The 17,301-nt window shown below is 38.0% G+C and overlaps 1 protein-coding gene across 1 annotated transcript in view; it reads right to left on the bottom strand.

Annotated features, from left to right (window-relative positions):
- PRMT3 (protein arginine methyltransferase 3) overlaps positions 494–17,301 on the bottom strand; it is a 148,634-nt gene continuing 131,826 nt past the window's right edge. Inside the window, exon 16 of the mRNA XM_021083252.1 lies at positions 494–5,665. Coding sequence (XP_020938911.1) covers positions 5,556–5,665 — 110 coding nt within the window. The 3' untranslated portion in view covers positions 494–5,555. The remainder of the gene's footprint in view (positions 5,666–17,301) is intronic.

The raw sequence follows: 17,301 nt of genomic DNA on the forward strand, positions 1-17,301 counted from the left end.
TAAAAACCTGATTTATATCTTAAGGGAATGACTTCAGCGCATGTATTGAGAATACACAGGGTAGGGTATAGTGGATCAAAAGCAGAAGAACCAGTTAGGAGGGTCCTATAATAATGTAGGTCAGTGGTTCTCAAACGTTTTTGGTTTCAAGACACATTTACATTCTTACAAACTATTAAGGACCCCAGAGAGTTCTTGTTTATGTGGATTATATCTACTAATAGTTCTGTACTAAAAATTAAAACTGAGAAATAATATTTCTGTATTAATTCACTGAATAATAACATACGTACAGAATTCCCGTTGTGGCGCAATGAGATCTGCTGCATCTCTGGAGTGCTAGGACACAGGTTTGATCCCTGGCCTGGCACAGTGGGTGAAAGGATTCGGCATTGGTGTGTAAGTCGCAAATGTGGTTTAGATCTGATTCCTGGCTTGGGAACTCCCATGTACTGCTAGGAGGCCAAAAAGAAAAAAAAAAAAAAAATACATGTTAACAGAAATATTTTTTATGAAAATAACTATTTTTCCAGACAATATATTGACAAGAGTGGTGTTGTTTATTACGTTTACAAATGCCTATTATCTGGTTTAGAATAACACAGCTGGATTATCATAGCGGCTTCTGTATTCAGTCTTCTATGATACGTTGTTTTGGTTGAGGCACATGAAGAAAATACAGCCTTACGGTGGGGTGAGGGGGTTGCGGGAATATTAGTTCATCGAATCGTGCAGATCTTCCAAACGTTGACATGTTTCACTGCGTGGTATCGAAAATCAGCTATTATACCACATCTAGGTTCAAAACATGCTACCCCAAAATATGGCACCTTGGTTTAGTGAATATTTCAAGCTGCAAAAATCTGAGAAATGGCAATGTGAAGATTTTTTTCTTCCTTTTTTCTTCTGCTTTGTCAGTCTGCTTATGACCCACTGCTTCTCAGTAAACAGGTAAACCCACAGTGTTCTTCAAAGGCTGTTAGAATAAACTTTGATTCGTTCTTAGGATTTCGCTTACCTTCAGGAAGGACTTTCTGACTCTCCCTGGAAGCAGGTCATAAAACCCTCCTGTGAGAGGTGCCCTCCCTGTACCCAGAGGAAAAGAGCACCCATCTCTAACAACGAAGGCACACAGAGAGGAATCGGAACCAACAGGGCTTGCTGTTTCCCTGTTTATTAAACTTGGGTCATCTCTGTCCTATCTCATCTTCCCAAGACTTTCCACTCTTCAAAACTTACACAAAAACATTCAAGTTTCACTGTTTCTTCAGGTCTTCATTTATTTCCTTATGACGGCTCATGTGTCGTGTAAAACCTACAAAAATTTGTATGCTTTCCTCTTGTTAAAGAGGTCTCAGTCAAGAAATTAAAAAAGGGTAGAGGAAAAAGAGATCTTCCTCCCCTATACCCCAGCCTCAGTCTTGAAGAACTGGGAAGCCCTCAAGCTCATGGTGGTGGATACTTGTTTTCCAAAATTCTAATTTGATAATGATTTTTAGTCCATAAAGTGAATATAATCTACTTAATTTCAGCCTCTTTTACTATTTGCTAGACTATTGGTATCTTCATTTTAAAGAGTAATTCAGTGATAGACAAGTTTTATATACATTTAGCTATACTCTAGATGTAAATGAATGCTAAGTCCTCTACACTGGCCAAGAGGTTGAGGCAATATACAAAAACTTCTTTGGCAGGTTTTTCTGCTTAGAAAAGTTTATCCTAGCTTTTGGGCTGGAAACAGACATAGAACCATTAAAAATGCATAGCCTCAAACAGCAACACGACCTCCTCCGACAGCTGGGCCGGGATTTTATACCTTTTCATGGTACCTCGTGGATTAGTAGGATAAGAGTGCCACATTCCAGGCTAAAACCAAGTCAGGAAGGCACTGGGAAGCCTCAAGGCATGTTGAGAACTGCTGATAGAAGGCCCCAGCTGTATTTTCTAATGTTAGCAGTTACTTTTGGGCCCCCAGTCCAGGAGGTTAAGTTTCATGCAAATTCTTTCTTTTAGGCTCAGAAGTCAATTCATCAGCTGAGTTAGTTTGTAGCTTATGGGTAGGGTTCAATCACCTCTAACTCTGAAAAGTTCTATTTGGCCATTTCTGTGGTCTTTTATGTAAAGGTTTCTAAATGAAGTGGATGATCAGGTACACAGTTTCAGCTTACCGCTTCCCTTTACACAGGACAATAAATGGAGCAGTTTGAGACAGGAATGTTAATACTGTAACTTTAAAAAGAAATTTAGGGTAAGCCTTGGTTAATTCTCTAAGTCTTCCTAAGTGGCGAGCTTCTGGTTGCTTAGCTCCAAAGATCATCTAGTGTTCTATTATGTCTATCTTCTTTACCATGGCTGTAATGAAACATATGAAGAAATATCTACCTATAATTTTGCCTATCTCTGTTTCAATAATGTTTTATTTACCAGAACGAGCAATAGGGTGGACTGGGCCCTAGACTGTAGTTTACCGACAGTGCAGTAGACAATACTTGACTTCAGCTATCTTATCTTGCCTTTCATAATAGATTGAAACTCCCTGACAGTACTGCACACTTGATATAACCTTTGTGCTATTCTGCTACACAAAAGACCTGAACACTTGGATGTTTGGGGTATGCAATGTCCCAGCAGCTTATTAAACAGCGGAGTGGTGTCACGTTTCAGTGTTTCCTGTTGAATGCCCCTAGCAGTACTGTTACCTTATGTCTTCTATTTGATAGCTCGATTGGTGAGATTAGTATAGGCTGAATTCAAATCTGTAACTCCACACAATACATTTTAAATATTCCATTTTAGGAAGTGAGAGAGGTAAAATGCTGAAATACACAGGTGGACCAGACTGGTTAACCTAGATTAAGTGATAAGAAAGCAAATAACTCTATAGGACCAGAGTTACCTCCCTCCTCCCCAAATAGGAATTATTTCAAAATGACATGACAGCTCCCTGATTCATTTTAAAGTGTGTTCCCAGCAGTTGCAGCTACTTAATGAACCACCCTACATGTGCAACAATGTACACTCTATTTTCATGGAACACTCCTTCCAAAATGCTCTGTTTAGAAAATACTGCTCTATACCAAACAGAGATGATTATTATACTTGGATGAGCCTCATACATTATAACACTATAATGTTAGTTTTCACAAAGGAAAGTTGGAGAAAAATGTATTTTCTTAATGGAAATAAAAATCCTTGAGACAGAGCAAACTGCTATCCATAAATGCCCATCTGCCATAGCACAAAAGAACGTTGTATTTATCAGGGACAAGGGCTATGAAGTACTTATTTTCCACAGGCGTAATGGCCAAAGTTACAACAGAAGAGCTAACATTTGGCTACTCTCACATCTCATAAAATGCTTAGGTACACAAGTAAAAATGTTCCAGCCTGAGAAGGCTAAATGAAAAGAACAGAGAGATCCACCAACTATGGTTGGGATAGTTATAACCAAGAAAAGAAAATCAAAAGCACCTCTGGGTGAAAAATCCCCTGAAAAATCAAACGAGAATTTTAAAAAGAAATCATTTTTGAGAAGTACTTTTCAATTAGAAAATATTTGTTGGAGATACTTTTGTGGCTCAGCGGTTAACAAACCTGACTAGTTTCCATGAGGACGTGGGCTGGATCCCTGGCGTTGCTCAGTGGGTTAAGGATCCAAAGTTGCCGAGAGCTGTGGTGTAGGTCGCAGATGCAGCTGGGGTCCCTCGTTGCTGTGGCTGTGGCATACTTAAGCTGGCAGCTACAGCTCCAATTTGACCCCTAGCTTAGGAACTTCCATATGCTGTGGGTGTAGCCCTAATAAAAAAGAAAAAAAAGACTTAAACACTTATAAGAAAGAAAAACAAAAGAAAAAATTAGATGTTTTCTGGTTACTTTAAAAATCTATTAAATCTTCTGATGGGCTTATTTTTGTTTTACCTCCTCACCCTACTCAAATTTGCACACGATGCCATTTCAGGCACAAATTTACAGTACTTTGAGCTGTACTATTAGCACCACCCATTTCCAGTAAAAATCTGAATTCAAATCATGGAGAAAACTAGCTGGCTAGTTTAGCCCAGTGAAAAGAGACATCAGGTTAGGAAGGAAGACTAAGGTCTGAAACATCACCATTTGAAGAGAAAGTGGGAAGTAACTGTCTTTTGGTCTCGATTAGACAACTGTACTTATAGCAAGTCCAGTTTCCTAATCGAGACCAAAAGACAGTTTCTTTTTGACATAGTTTTTGCTACATTACCTATTAACTTTAATTGTAAACTTCCCACTCTCTCACATACTAGGGTAATATTCGATGAGGCTGACAATTCTCAAACTGATCTAATGTAGATGCCATATACTCTGGACAGGGTTCTTGACTATATGATGATGAGGAAAATATCACTTAGCCTGCACTGTTTTCTATGTGCCAGGCACTGGTATAAGTAGTTGAAATAGCTTATGAACTGGCACGTTCATGGAAGGAGAGAGAGGTTAATGAACCCAAGACCACACAGCAAGAAGAGCTGCAGTCAAGGCTTGAAATGACTCCAGAGCTTATGCTTCTCAACTCTCTGCTAGGCTGCTTTGTGTAATTCTTATTTCAAAAAAGAACCTGCTGTTAAACTGAAAAGCATGCCACCCACCTCTCCTTAAAATCCCCATTATCTTCAAAATGATTAAGACTTGCTTTAAATGCTTCTGATTTTATAAAGACTTTAAATATGCTGAAATGTCATTTTATAATATTAATGGCTGTTGTATCTCCATTTTATTGAATGTTTTGTTTTGCATTTCAAACAGTCAATAACTGTAAATGACACAACTGTATAGAGTGATATAAGTATATTAACAGTTATAAGCTTAACTTTGCACATAAATCTAGTTTAAAAAAGGTTTTCGTAAACAAGTTCATCTTTATCCCAATTTTCAAAAACTTTTATGAAACCTAAGGCAAATGTATTGAAACTATATTTCTTGGGCAATACTAGAAAACTATATAGCAAATATTTACAGAGAGAAGAAGCTACAAAATGAGAACAGAACTATAGGACAATCAACTAAGCTGTCTGCAAATATGGTTTGTGTGGTCTCTTTTCCATATTTCAGTCCCTTACACTTGCTCTTTTAATGTATTATATCCTGACATGTAGCAAATACAGAAAGGAAATCTGCAATAAGACATGTAATACCTTGTGTACAGTTACTAGTTTAATAAAACATTATCCAAATAAGTAATCAGTTACTAGTTCTTAAAATTTATAGTAAGAAACTTATTAAAAACAACAAAAGAGTCTCTATTTCAAATTCAGGCCAATTTAAATGATTTTTAATGCAGCTAAACTCAATGTAGAGGTTACGTTTGGCTAAAACTCACTGATTAGACCTCCAAAAACGTGGTCATGTGGGTGGATCACTAGGATCAACCAGTCCCTTCCTGAGATGAATTACCAGATTCCTACCATTCTCCTCGAAAAGTGAGGAGACTCAGAAAGGATCTGTCATCACCACACCCTCAGTCCCTACTCACCCCTCCCCCACAATAAAAACAGCAAATTAGTTGGGCTTTTTTGGCCTTTTCACTGGAGACCGTAAGTCTGAGTTGAATTATTCAATGTGAGGGTCACAATGAGAGAACGTGGATCTTTCTTATTCTTGTGCACTGTAATCTTTCCTTTCAAGCCTTCACCTATAGAAGAAAGGCAAAAAATGTGTTTCAGAATTCAAGGAAAACAGTCCAGCAGAAAAGTAACAAGGTAGACTCAGTACTTCTCTTTCTTGGTTGTGAGATGTTCCTAATTTCTTTCCTTTCTCTCTTCCTTCCTTCCCCCCTCTCTCTCTCTCTTTTTTTTTGGTCTTATTTTTAGGGCCACACCCGAGCCATATGGGGGTTCCCAAGGCCAGAGGTTGAATCAGAGATGTAGCTGCAGGTCTATGCCACAGCCACAGCAATGCGAGTTCCAAAATGAGTCCACAACCTACACCATAGCTCACGGCAACATTGGATCCTTAGCACACTGAGTGAGGAACATGCGTCCTCATGGATAATAAATAGTCAGATTCCTTTCGGCCGAGCCACGACAGGAACTCTTATTTAACACTGTTCTTGAATGCTCTACCCAATGAAATACAACATGAAATAGAAATTAAGAATATGGACGTAGTACTATTAGGCGGGAAAAAGAGAAGATACAATTAATTTTAAATGTTTTTTGATAAGAGTTCCAGAATCTGCATTGAGTTCTCTTGAGACTTTAGTTAAATACTGATCTCTGTATGTGCATGGGAAAATTCGTTATTTTAGGCCAAGAACAACTCTTAAGGAGCAATAAGCTGAACAATTCCCAAAGCTCACACAGGGCTGGGAGATGTTGGAATTCCAAGCAGCCAGAATAAAAGGAAACTGTTGAGCACTTAGGATGATTCACTGGAAACATCAGACTTTGTGCTTTAGCATTAAACTACCTTAAGAATAAAGGCCACTCCAGCACTCCCTAACAAAGCTTTAAAACATTGTTTTAAACATCAAGGTAATCCTTTTTTTTTTTTTTTTTTTTGTCCTTTTGCCTTTTCTAGTGCCTCTCCCGCAGTATATGGAGGTTCCCGGGCTAGGGGTCTAATCGGAGCTATGGCTGCCAGCCTACGCCAGAGCCACAGCAACTGGGGATCCGAGCCGCGTCTGCAACCTACACCACAGCTCACGGCAACGCCAGATCCTCAACCCACTGAGCAAGGCCAGGGATTGAACCCACAACCTCACAGTTCCTAGTCAGTTTTGTTAACCACTGAGCCAGGAAGAGAACTCCATCATCAAGATAATCTTAAATAACTGAATTGCCTGCCCAAAACAAACTTCGATACTTTTTTTTAAAAGAAAATAAACAAAATCCAAACATTCAGCAACATAACATTTACAATGTTTGACATCATTAAAAAATGTCTAGACCTCTAAAGAGCTGCAAATGGAGGCCTGCAAACAGAATAAAAGTTACAACAATAACAGAAACACATCAAGATACATCTTAACTCCCTGAAAACAAATGATAAAAAGGATTATCTTTAAAATATCCAGGAGCTCCTTCAGGGAGAAACTCCCATTCTGGCTCAGTGGAAACAAATCTGACTAACATCCCTGAGAATGCAGGTTCGATCCCTGGCCTTGCTCAGTGGATTAAGGATCCACTACTGCCATGAGCTGTGGTGTAGGTCTCAGATGTGGCTTGGATCTGGCACTGCTATGCCTATGGTGTAGGCCAGCGGCTACAGTTCTGATTCAACCCCTAGCCTGGGAATCTCCATACGCCACAGGTTGAGCCCTAAAAAGACAAAAAATAAATAAGTAAATAAAATAAAACAGCCAGGGAAAAAGACATATTACAAATAAGGGAAGAGAGAAAAGCATGACTTTAATATTTTCATCAGCTAGATACATCTTTGAAGTGATGAAAGAAAAGCTATCAAGAATTTTATATCCAGAAAAATCCTTAAAAAAAAGAAAAATAAAAAAATTTTTTCAAAGAAACAGAAGTAAAAAATTATTTTCCAGGAGGCCTGCACTATAAGAAATGTTAAAGTAAATTCTTCAGAAAATGACACCAAAAAAGAAACCTGGGAGTTCCTGTCATGGCTCAGTGGTTAACGAATCCGACTAGGAACCATGAGGTTGTGGGTTTGATCCCCTGCCTTGCTCAGTGGGTTAAGGATCTGGTGTTGCCGTGAGCTGTGGTGTAGGTTGTAGATGTGGCTCGGATCCCGCGTTGCTGTGGCTCTGGTGTAGGCAGGGGGCTACAGCTCCGATTAGACCCGTAGCCTGGGAACCTCCATATGCCGTGGGAGAGGACCAAGAAATGGCAAAAAGACAAAAAAAAAAAAAAAGGAAACCTGGATCTACACAAAGGAATAAACGGTGCTATAAAATAGTAGTCTATGGTAAATAGAAGACTTTTTTCCTTTAAAAATTTTATTTAAAAGATAATTGACTGTTTAAAGCAACAGTGTACTATGGGAAATGTTTTATAACAATAGCACAAAGGATGAGAGAAGTAAATGGAAGACTACTGTTTTAAGAGTCAAACTACATATGTAGTGGTATGAAATCATTCGGCGGTAGTCTGTGATAAGCTAAAGGTGCATATTAGAAACTCTAATATGCAACCATTATAAAAACAAACCCAAGAGTAGAGCTAATTAGTCAAGGGAGGAGAGAAAATGAAATAATAAAAAATATTCAGTTAAAAAGAAGGTAAGAAGGAAAAGATAAATAGAAAACAAACGGTAAGTGACAAAATTAAATCCAAAAATACAAATAACATTAAATGTAAATGTATTCAATACACTTTAAAATCATAGGTTAAAAGTAATAATGGAAGGAGAAATATTCTACATAAACATCGATCATAAAAAGGCTGGAAGACTCTATTAATTTCAGACAAAGCTGACTAAAGGAAAAAATATAACCAGAGATAAAAAGAGACAAATTGATAAGTTGTTTAATTCATAAGCAAGATATCATAAACTTCTGTGTGCATATAGAGAGCTTCAAAATGCATGATACAAACCTGACAGAACGATAAGAAGAAACAAATCTACAATCATTATTGGAAATTTCACCTTTTCTTCGTTGATAATAACTAAACAGAATTATCAGAAAGAATATGGAAGATTTATTTAAACAACATTATTAACCAACCTGACCTGGCTAACATTTATAGAACGAAGATGGATCATATGCTGGGTCATAAAACAAATCTTAATGCATTTAAACATAGAGAATTAAAATTAAAAATCAGTAACAGAAAGATACTTGAAAAAAAATCCCAAAATATTTGGGAATGAAACAAAGGACTTCTCCTCCTTCTTCTTCTTCTTCTTCTTTTTTTTGGGGGGGCTTTCTGTCCTTTTTAGGGCCGCACCTGTGGCATACGGAGGTTCCCAGGCTAAGGGTCCCATCAGAGCTACAGCTGCTGGCCTACACCACAGCCACAGCAATGTGGGATCTGTGCCATGTCTGCGACCTACACCACAGCTCATGGCAACGCCGGATCCTTCACCCACTGAGCAAGGCCAGGGATTGAACCCGCAACCTAATGACTCCTAGTTGGATTCGTTTCCGCTGCTTCATGACGGGAACTCCAAAAGACTTCTGAATGTTATATAAATCAAAAATAAAAATTGCAGAGTTCCTGCCATGGCTCAGTGATTAATGAATCCCACTAGGAACCATGAGGTTGTGGGTTCAATCCCTGGCCTCACTCAGTGGGTTGAGGATCCGGCATTGCTGTGAGCTGTGGTGTAGGTCACGGATGCGGCTTGGGTCCCGTGTTGCTGTGACTCTGGCGTAGGCTGGCAGCTATAGCTCTGAGTAGACCCGTAGCCTGGGAACCTCCACATGCCACAGGTATGGCCCTAGAAAAGACTAAATAAATAAATAAATAAAAATCACAAAGAAAATTAGAAAGCATTTTGATTTGAATGATAATGAAACACGACATACAAAAATAGGTGGCCTATAGCTAAAACAGTGCTTAGAGAAAAGATTGCTAACTTTAAATGCTTATATTAGACAACAAAGAAGACAGACCCAAAAGTCCTCATGGGGAATTATATCGAATGTTTAAGAAAAATAATATAAAATACAAATAGCACAAAAACCAGAGGAAGGACTACTCCCCAACTCATCTTTTGAGGGCAGAATTATCCTGATACCAAAATAAATTTGTAAGAAGAAAGGTAAGTATCTCTCATGAACATAGATTCAAAAGCCTTTGAACAAAAGAGAAAAATCATGATTGTCTCACACACGTGTAAAAAAGCATCTGAAAAAATTAATTTATCAGAGCTTTCAGCAAGCTAGGAATAGAAGGAATCTTCCTCAACCTGATAAAGAAAAATCTATGTGCACTAGAGATAACATCATTATCAATGGTGAAAGACTGAATGCTTTCTTCCTAAGACTGGGGTCAGGATGCTCATTTTGACCACTGCTAGTTAGTATGCTATTGGATGTCCTAGTCAGGGTATTAAGATGAGGTGAGAAGGAAAAAAAAAAAAAATAGAGATTGGGAAAAAAAACAGTTTTTACTTGTAAATCATGTGGTCTTACACAAAGAAAATCCTAAAGCAATATGGAAAAAAAAAAAAGCTACTAGAACTAGAAGAAGGCTTAGCAATCTCAGGATATAAGATCAATATAAAAAGTTAACTGCATTTGTGAGCAATGAAGAATTAGAAGCTGAAATTTAAAAAATAGCATTTAAAAAAAGCAATGAAAAAGCCTATTATACTTGAAATAAATGTACGACATATCCATGAAACACTGCTAATGATGATTTAAGTATATGAGATACATTTTGCTTGTGGATGAGATTCAATACTTAAGATGTCAATACTCCCTAAAGTAATCTATAGATTCAGCACAATCCCAATAAAAATCCTAGCAGGATTTTTGTAGAAATTAACAAGTTGAGGGAGTTTCTGTCATGGTTCAGCAGAAACGAATCTGACTAGTATCCATGAGGATGCAGGTTCGGTCCCTGGCCTCGCTCAGTGGGTTAAGGATCCGGTGTTGCCGTGAGGTAGGTGTAGGTTGCAGACATGGCTTAGATCTGTCATTGCTGTGGCTGTGGAGTAGGCTAGCGGCTATAGTTCTGATTCAACCCCTAGCCTGGGAACTTCTGTATGCTATGGGGGCAGCCCCAAGAAAAAAAAAAAAAAGAAATTAACAAGTTGATTTTAAAATTTATATGGACATTTAAAGGATCTAGAATAGTGAAAACAATTTTGAAAAACAAAAAAGTAGGAGGACTTAAATCATCGTACAGTGTCTTATTGGTGTAAGAACAGACAGACAGATCAAACAAAATAAGGCTAAGAAACAGACCTATACATATATGGTCTACCAATTTTTGACAAAGGCGCCAAGATAATTAAATGGGAAAAAACAGTCTTTTCAAGATATGATGATGAAACAACCTAATATACATATGGGAGAAAATAACTATTACTCAAAAATTAATATGAAATAGACTATAAGCCTAAATGTACAGGCAAAACTATAAATTTTTTAGAAGAATCATGTAAGAAAAACTGCCATGTTAAGAGTAGCAAAGGTTTAACTAGGACACAAAAGCACAAAAGATGTTGAGAAGTTTAAAAGACAAACCAGGAATTGGGATAAAAATATTTGACAAAGAAGTTGTATCCATAATATATAAAGATTTTAAAAACTCAATAAGATGACAACCCAACCGAAAATTGAGGAAAATATTTTAAAAGAAACCTCACCAAAAAAGACATACAAATGACCAATAAACGTATGAAGAGATGTACAACATCAATAGTCATCAGGAAAATGTAAATTAAAAACACAGCTGGAGTTCCCGTCATTGTGCAGAAACAAATCTGACTAGGAACCATGAGGTTGTGGGTTCGATCCCTGGCCTTGCTCAATGGGTTGAGGATCCGGCATTGCCATAAGCTGTGGTGTAGGTCACAGATGTGGCTCGGATCTCGCGTTGCTGTGACTCTGGTGTAGGCTGGCAGCTACAGCTCCAGTTGGACACCTAGCCTGGGAACCTTCACATGCCTCGGGTGCGGCCCTAAAAAAAAGCAAAACAAAACAAAAAACAAACAAAAAACCCCACAGTTGTCACTACATATACATGTAACAGACTTAAAAGGATGGCCCTTTAATAAGTGCTGACAAAGATGTGGAGCCATGAACAAAGAACGGTGGTAGGAATGTTCAACATCATAGTGATTTTGAAAAAGTTTAGTGGTTTCTTACAAAGTTAAAGTAAGACCCAGTAGCCCCATTCCTTGGTAGTTACCCAAGAGAAATAAAAAATATAGGTCCCTCCTACACTGTTGGCGGGAATGTAGATTGGTACAATCACTATGGAAAACAGTATGGAGCTTCCACAGAAAACTTAATAGAGAACTACCATATATGACCCAGCAATCCCTCTCCTGGGCATATATCCATACAAAACTTTCCTTCCAAAAGATACATGCACCCCTATGTTCACTGCAGCACTATTCACAATAGCCAAGACATGGAAACAACCTAAATGTCCACAGACAGATGAATGGATTAAGAAGATGTGGTACATATACACAATGGAATACCACTCAGCCATAGAAAGAACAAAATAATGCAATTTGCAGCAACATGGATGGAACTAGGCTTTCCTACTAAGTGAAATAAGTCAGAAAGAGACAAGTATCATATGATATCACTTATAACTGGAATCTAATATACAGCACAAATTAACCTATCTACAGAAAAGCTACAAACTCATGGACATGGAGAATATACTTGTGGTTGCCGGTTGCCACGGGGGAGGGGAGGTAGTGGGATGCACTGGGAGTTTGGGGTCAGTAGATGCAACCATTGCCTTTGGAGTCGATAAGCAATGAGATCCTGCTGTACAGCACAGGAAATTATATCTAATTACTTGTGATGGAACATGGAGGATAATGTGAGTAAAAGAATCTATATATAGGAGTGTATAGGAGTTCCTGCTGTGGCTCAGTGGTTAACAAACCTGATTAGTATCCATGAGGACGTGGGTTCGATCCATGGCCTTGCTCAGCGGGTTAAGGATCTGGCCTTGCAGTGAGCTGTGGTGTAGGTTGCAGACATGGCTTGGATCTGCATTGCTGTGGCTGTGGTGTAGGCCAGTGGCTACAGCTCCGATTCAACCCCTAGCCTGGGAACCTCCATATGCCATGGGTACAGCCCTAAAAAGACAAAAAAAAAAAAAAATATATATATATATATATATATTATATATATATAATATATATATATAATATATATATGTATGTATGTATGTATAACTGGGTCACCCTGCTGTACAGCAGAAGCTGACAGAACACTGTAAATCAACTATAATAAAAAAATAAAAAATAGAAAAGGAAGAGAAAAATATATATCTCCACAAAGACTTTTTTTATTTTTATTTTTTTGTCTTTTTGCTGTTTCTTGGACTGCTCCCTCAGCATATGAAGGTTCCCAGGCTAGGGGTCTAATCAGAGCTGTAGCCGCCAGCCTATGCCAGAGCCATAGCAACACGGGATCCGAGCTGCGTCTGCGACCTACACCACAGCTCACAGCCATGCTGGATTGTTAACCCACTGAGCAAGGGCAGGGACCGAACCCGCAACCTCATGGTTCCTAGTCGGATTCGTTAACCACTGCGCTATGACAGGAACTCCCACAAAGACTCTTACATGAACGTTCACAGCAATTTTTTTTGGCCATGCGCATGGTATGCATGAATTCCTGGGCCAGGGACTGAATCCATGCCACAACAATGCCAATGCCAAATCCTTAACTGCTAGGCCACCAGGGAACTCCCTGTTCATAGCAATTTTATCCATATTGGCCCCTAACTGAAAACAACCCAAAAGTCTAGAAGCAACTGAATGCATATGCAAATTACGGTAAGTCCATAATAGGAATACTACTTGGCAAATAAAAAGGAACAGACTATTGATACAAAGATGAATTTTAAAAATATGATAAAAGAAGCTGGAGTATATTCTGTATAATAACTTTGATATAAACTCCCAAAATAATATTAATGCTTTAATATTAGTGATGCTACTACATAGTGAGAGAAAGCGGATTAGTGGTTTTCCTGGTCTGGAAACTGAAGCTGGGGATGATTCCTTAGGCTGGATTAATCAGAAGTGGGATTGCTTTTGGAGTCCTGTCATGGCTCAGTGGTTAACGAACCTGAACAGTATCCTTGAGGACGTGGGTAGGATCCCTGACCTCACTCAGAGGGTTAAGGATCCGGCATTGCCCTGAGCTGTGGTGTAGACCACAGGCACAGTTCAGATCCCATGTTGCTGTGGCTGTGGCATAGGCTGGAAGCTGTAGCTCCGATTAGACCCCTAGCCTGGGAGCCTCCATATGCTGTGGGTGAGGCCCTAAAAAGACCCCCCGCCCCCCAAAAAAAGAAGTGGGATACCATTCAAAAAAGGCATAAACTATATTCCAGTTTTACATTCCTGCCACATTCATCAACATTGGGCATTATTAGAAACCAAGCAACAACAGAAACAGAATGAAAGAACATTATAAAAACATCTTTGTTATTTAGATAAACAATCAGAATCTGACTGCTTTGATTTCCATTTGAGTGATTATCAGTGGCGATGGGTAATATTTCAAATGTTCAACCATCATTTAAAAACAAATCCTTTGTATATTTACCTTAGCCATTTTCTTGTTGATGTACGTAAGGTATTGTTGCAAATATTTCTTTTTAGGGCATGTGCCCCAGTGGCTGCTGCTAAGTTGCATTAGATGTGTTAAAAAAATGTTAGGTTGGCTAGTGTCTGAATGTGTTATGCAATCCTTAGTGTAGGGTCAAAATGGAAATGTTTCAGGGTGCCTAAAAAGCAGGCTATCTAACTCCGCGTTTCAAATTCAAAGAATATATTTAAGTGCTCTATGTATTCTTTAATTTAGAAAGACAGCCCAATTCAAGATGAACTAGTAGTGGATAATATTGTTAAATTTTCATAAAAAATTATAAGCCTCATACCTGAATAATTAAAAAGTCATAACATTAACTGTCTCTAAGCTGACAGTAATTTTCATGTCTTAAAATGAAATACTAGCAAAATAACTATTTCTATAAAAACCTTAACTTCAAAACGGAGGTGCAAGCAGCATTTATTTAAGTTAATTAAATAGCACGAAGGGTCACAGCAATGAATACATAGTTCACACTGCTGCACTCACTTCAATTGTTCAAGCCTGACTCAAGTGGCAAGGCAGTGGCTATAATACCAGAATAGATCGGCGTAATTAATCAGTGTCAAATAGATAGAAAATGACGGATGTTGTTAAGTGTGTACACTGTGGTGAGAGCTGCAAAGGACACTCTCTGTGGAGCTGAGCTGTATCACCTTGTTTTTATCGTCAGCAAAGGCTATTAGTACACCACAAAGCAGTGTTGCAGTTGAATCGAGAACAAAAGTGATTTCAATTTTGTTCTAGTGGTTTTTTAAAATTAGTTTCTTCCAGAGCAATAAAATTTCATTTCCCCACAAGGGGGATAAAAAAATCATTATTATGACTATTAAAGCTTAGAGATTAAAAAAATGAAAGAAAAAAGAAATGGATTCTTTGTCACATAAAAGCTTACTAATAATATATAGAGAGAAATAAATGGGCTGCTTTTAATCCTATTTTGCAAAGCCAGATCATGTAAAAAAATATGAATTTTTACTATAAATACTGACACATAAATTTGTACAATAAAACCATACATTATTTTTAAAGGAAAAACAACACCCTGAATTTAAACTTTCAAGAACATGTTCTCTAAATCCTTTGAAAGTATTCATTCTGGGAGGGTGGTCTCCACCTCCCACAACACTAGAAGTGCTCAAATGTTCAGAATAATTCTTCTGGAACTATTGTTGGAACCAGGTTGTAAACACCACCAAAGCAACATCCCCTAAACAAGACAAAAATGAACGAGGCTCATCATTTTATAGTTCCTTTATGCTTTTGACCAAATGTAAAATTCTTAATCTGAGAAATTCCCTATTCACATTGCCTTTTCTTGCTTATCAAATACCCAGTCTACCTCCAAATACCCAGCTTTACCATTACCAAAAATATTAACATACATACACATATACACAAGCGAGACAGAATAACTGTATAGGTATGCTTACAATATTTTGTTAAAAAATCTTCTATTACTTTCTGGACACTAAAATAAGCTATGTAACATACAGTAACCTGTCCTGATAATAAGACTCTTGGCTTCATTTAATTTTTAATCTAAAAATCTTATGCCATCATGAGTCAAAAACTAGTTTTAGTTAACCAAACCCAGCAAGAGAGAACTCTTTTCAGCCAAGTCGAAATTTCTGAGAACATCAGAGGTGACCAAATGGGTCTACCAAATACAGCAGCTAGATGAATGCCTTTGGCATGTGTCACCCATGGTGATGAGAGGAAATCAGATTTCAATGACAACACATATTACTATACTTATCCATTCATTCAGCAGGATATTTATAATATGCCAAATACCACATCAGGTCAAAAAGAAGTGAAAGAGGCAAATAACTTTATCTTATATTAGAACCCTTTATGACAGCAAACTGATATAATACAGATGTGTGCATGAACTGATCTGGGAGAACAAAGAATGGAGCAATTAACTTTATAAGGACAATGAGGAACGATGTACAGAAATAAGTCGGCTCATAAAGGGAAAAGTGGAATTCATCAAGTGAAAGAGGTCAAAACAGCTTCCTAGGTGGAAGGATATCTTAGATAAAGGAGGAAGAAAAGATAGGAAAATTAGCTAAAAAATTAGCAAGCAGTGTAACTGGAGATACGATGGGCTTCTGTGGGGTTGTGACAGGGTGGGGTTGGAAATGATGAAAAATGCTCAGATTGTAAAGGGCCACAGCAAGGAATCTGGATTTTGTTCTGGAAATATTGACAATACCGTGAGGGATTTTTTCCCCCCTTAATTAACTATGCTAAGGCATAATTTATATGGGTTAATGTAACTTTTAAATAAGTTTAGAAATCACATGGTATAAGGATTCCAATATGGTTCTTTGTTAAAATTGTTTGGCTACTCTAGGCCTTTTGCATTTGCATATAAATTTTGGAATCAGCCCATTTCTACCTTGCTATATTCATTTACTATTTCTGTAGTTTTTGGGTAGATTTCTTAGAACTTTCTATGTACCCAATCACGTTACATACATAATCATGTTATTGTCTTTTTTTTTTTTTTTTTCCTTTTTAGGGCTGTACCCGAGGCATGCGGAGGTTCCCAGGCTAGGGCTCTGATCAGAGCTGTAGCTGCCAGCCTATGCCACAGCCGCAGCAACACCAGATCCGAACTGTGTCTGCAATCTATACCACAGCTCACGGCAATGCTGGATCCTTAACTCACTGAGCAAGGCCAGAGATCGAACCCACAACCTCGTGGTTCCTAGTTGGATTTGTTTCTGCTGCGCCATGATGGGAACTCCTATAATCATATTACTATTTGTAAATAATAACAGCTTTTTTCTTCCCTTCCAATGGCTTTTAATTCTTTTTTGTTTCTTATTGTTTGGCTAAGACTTCCAACGTAAGAGTACAGGAGTGGTGAAGGTGGACATCCTATTCCTTGTCTAAAACTCAGGGAGAAAGCATTCAGTCTCTATTCAGTATGATGCTAGTTGTAGACTGCATGTGGATGTCTTCGATCAGGTTGAAGAAGTTCTCTTTTATTTCTGGTTTGCTTTTTTGTCAAAAATGGATACTGAATTTTGTCAAAGCATTTT

The sequence above is a fragment of the Sus scrofa genome, chromosome 2 (assembly GCF_000003025.6).
Source record: "Sus scrofa isolate TJ Tabasco breed Duroc chromosome 2, Sscrofa11.1, whole genome shotgun sequence".
Taxonomy (NCBI): Eukaryota; Metazoa; Chordata; class Mammalia; order Artiodactyla; family Suidae; genus Sus; species Sus scrofa.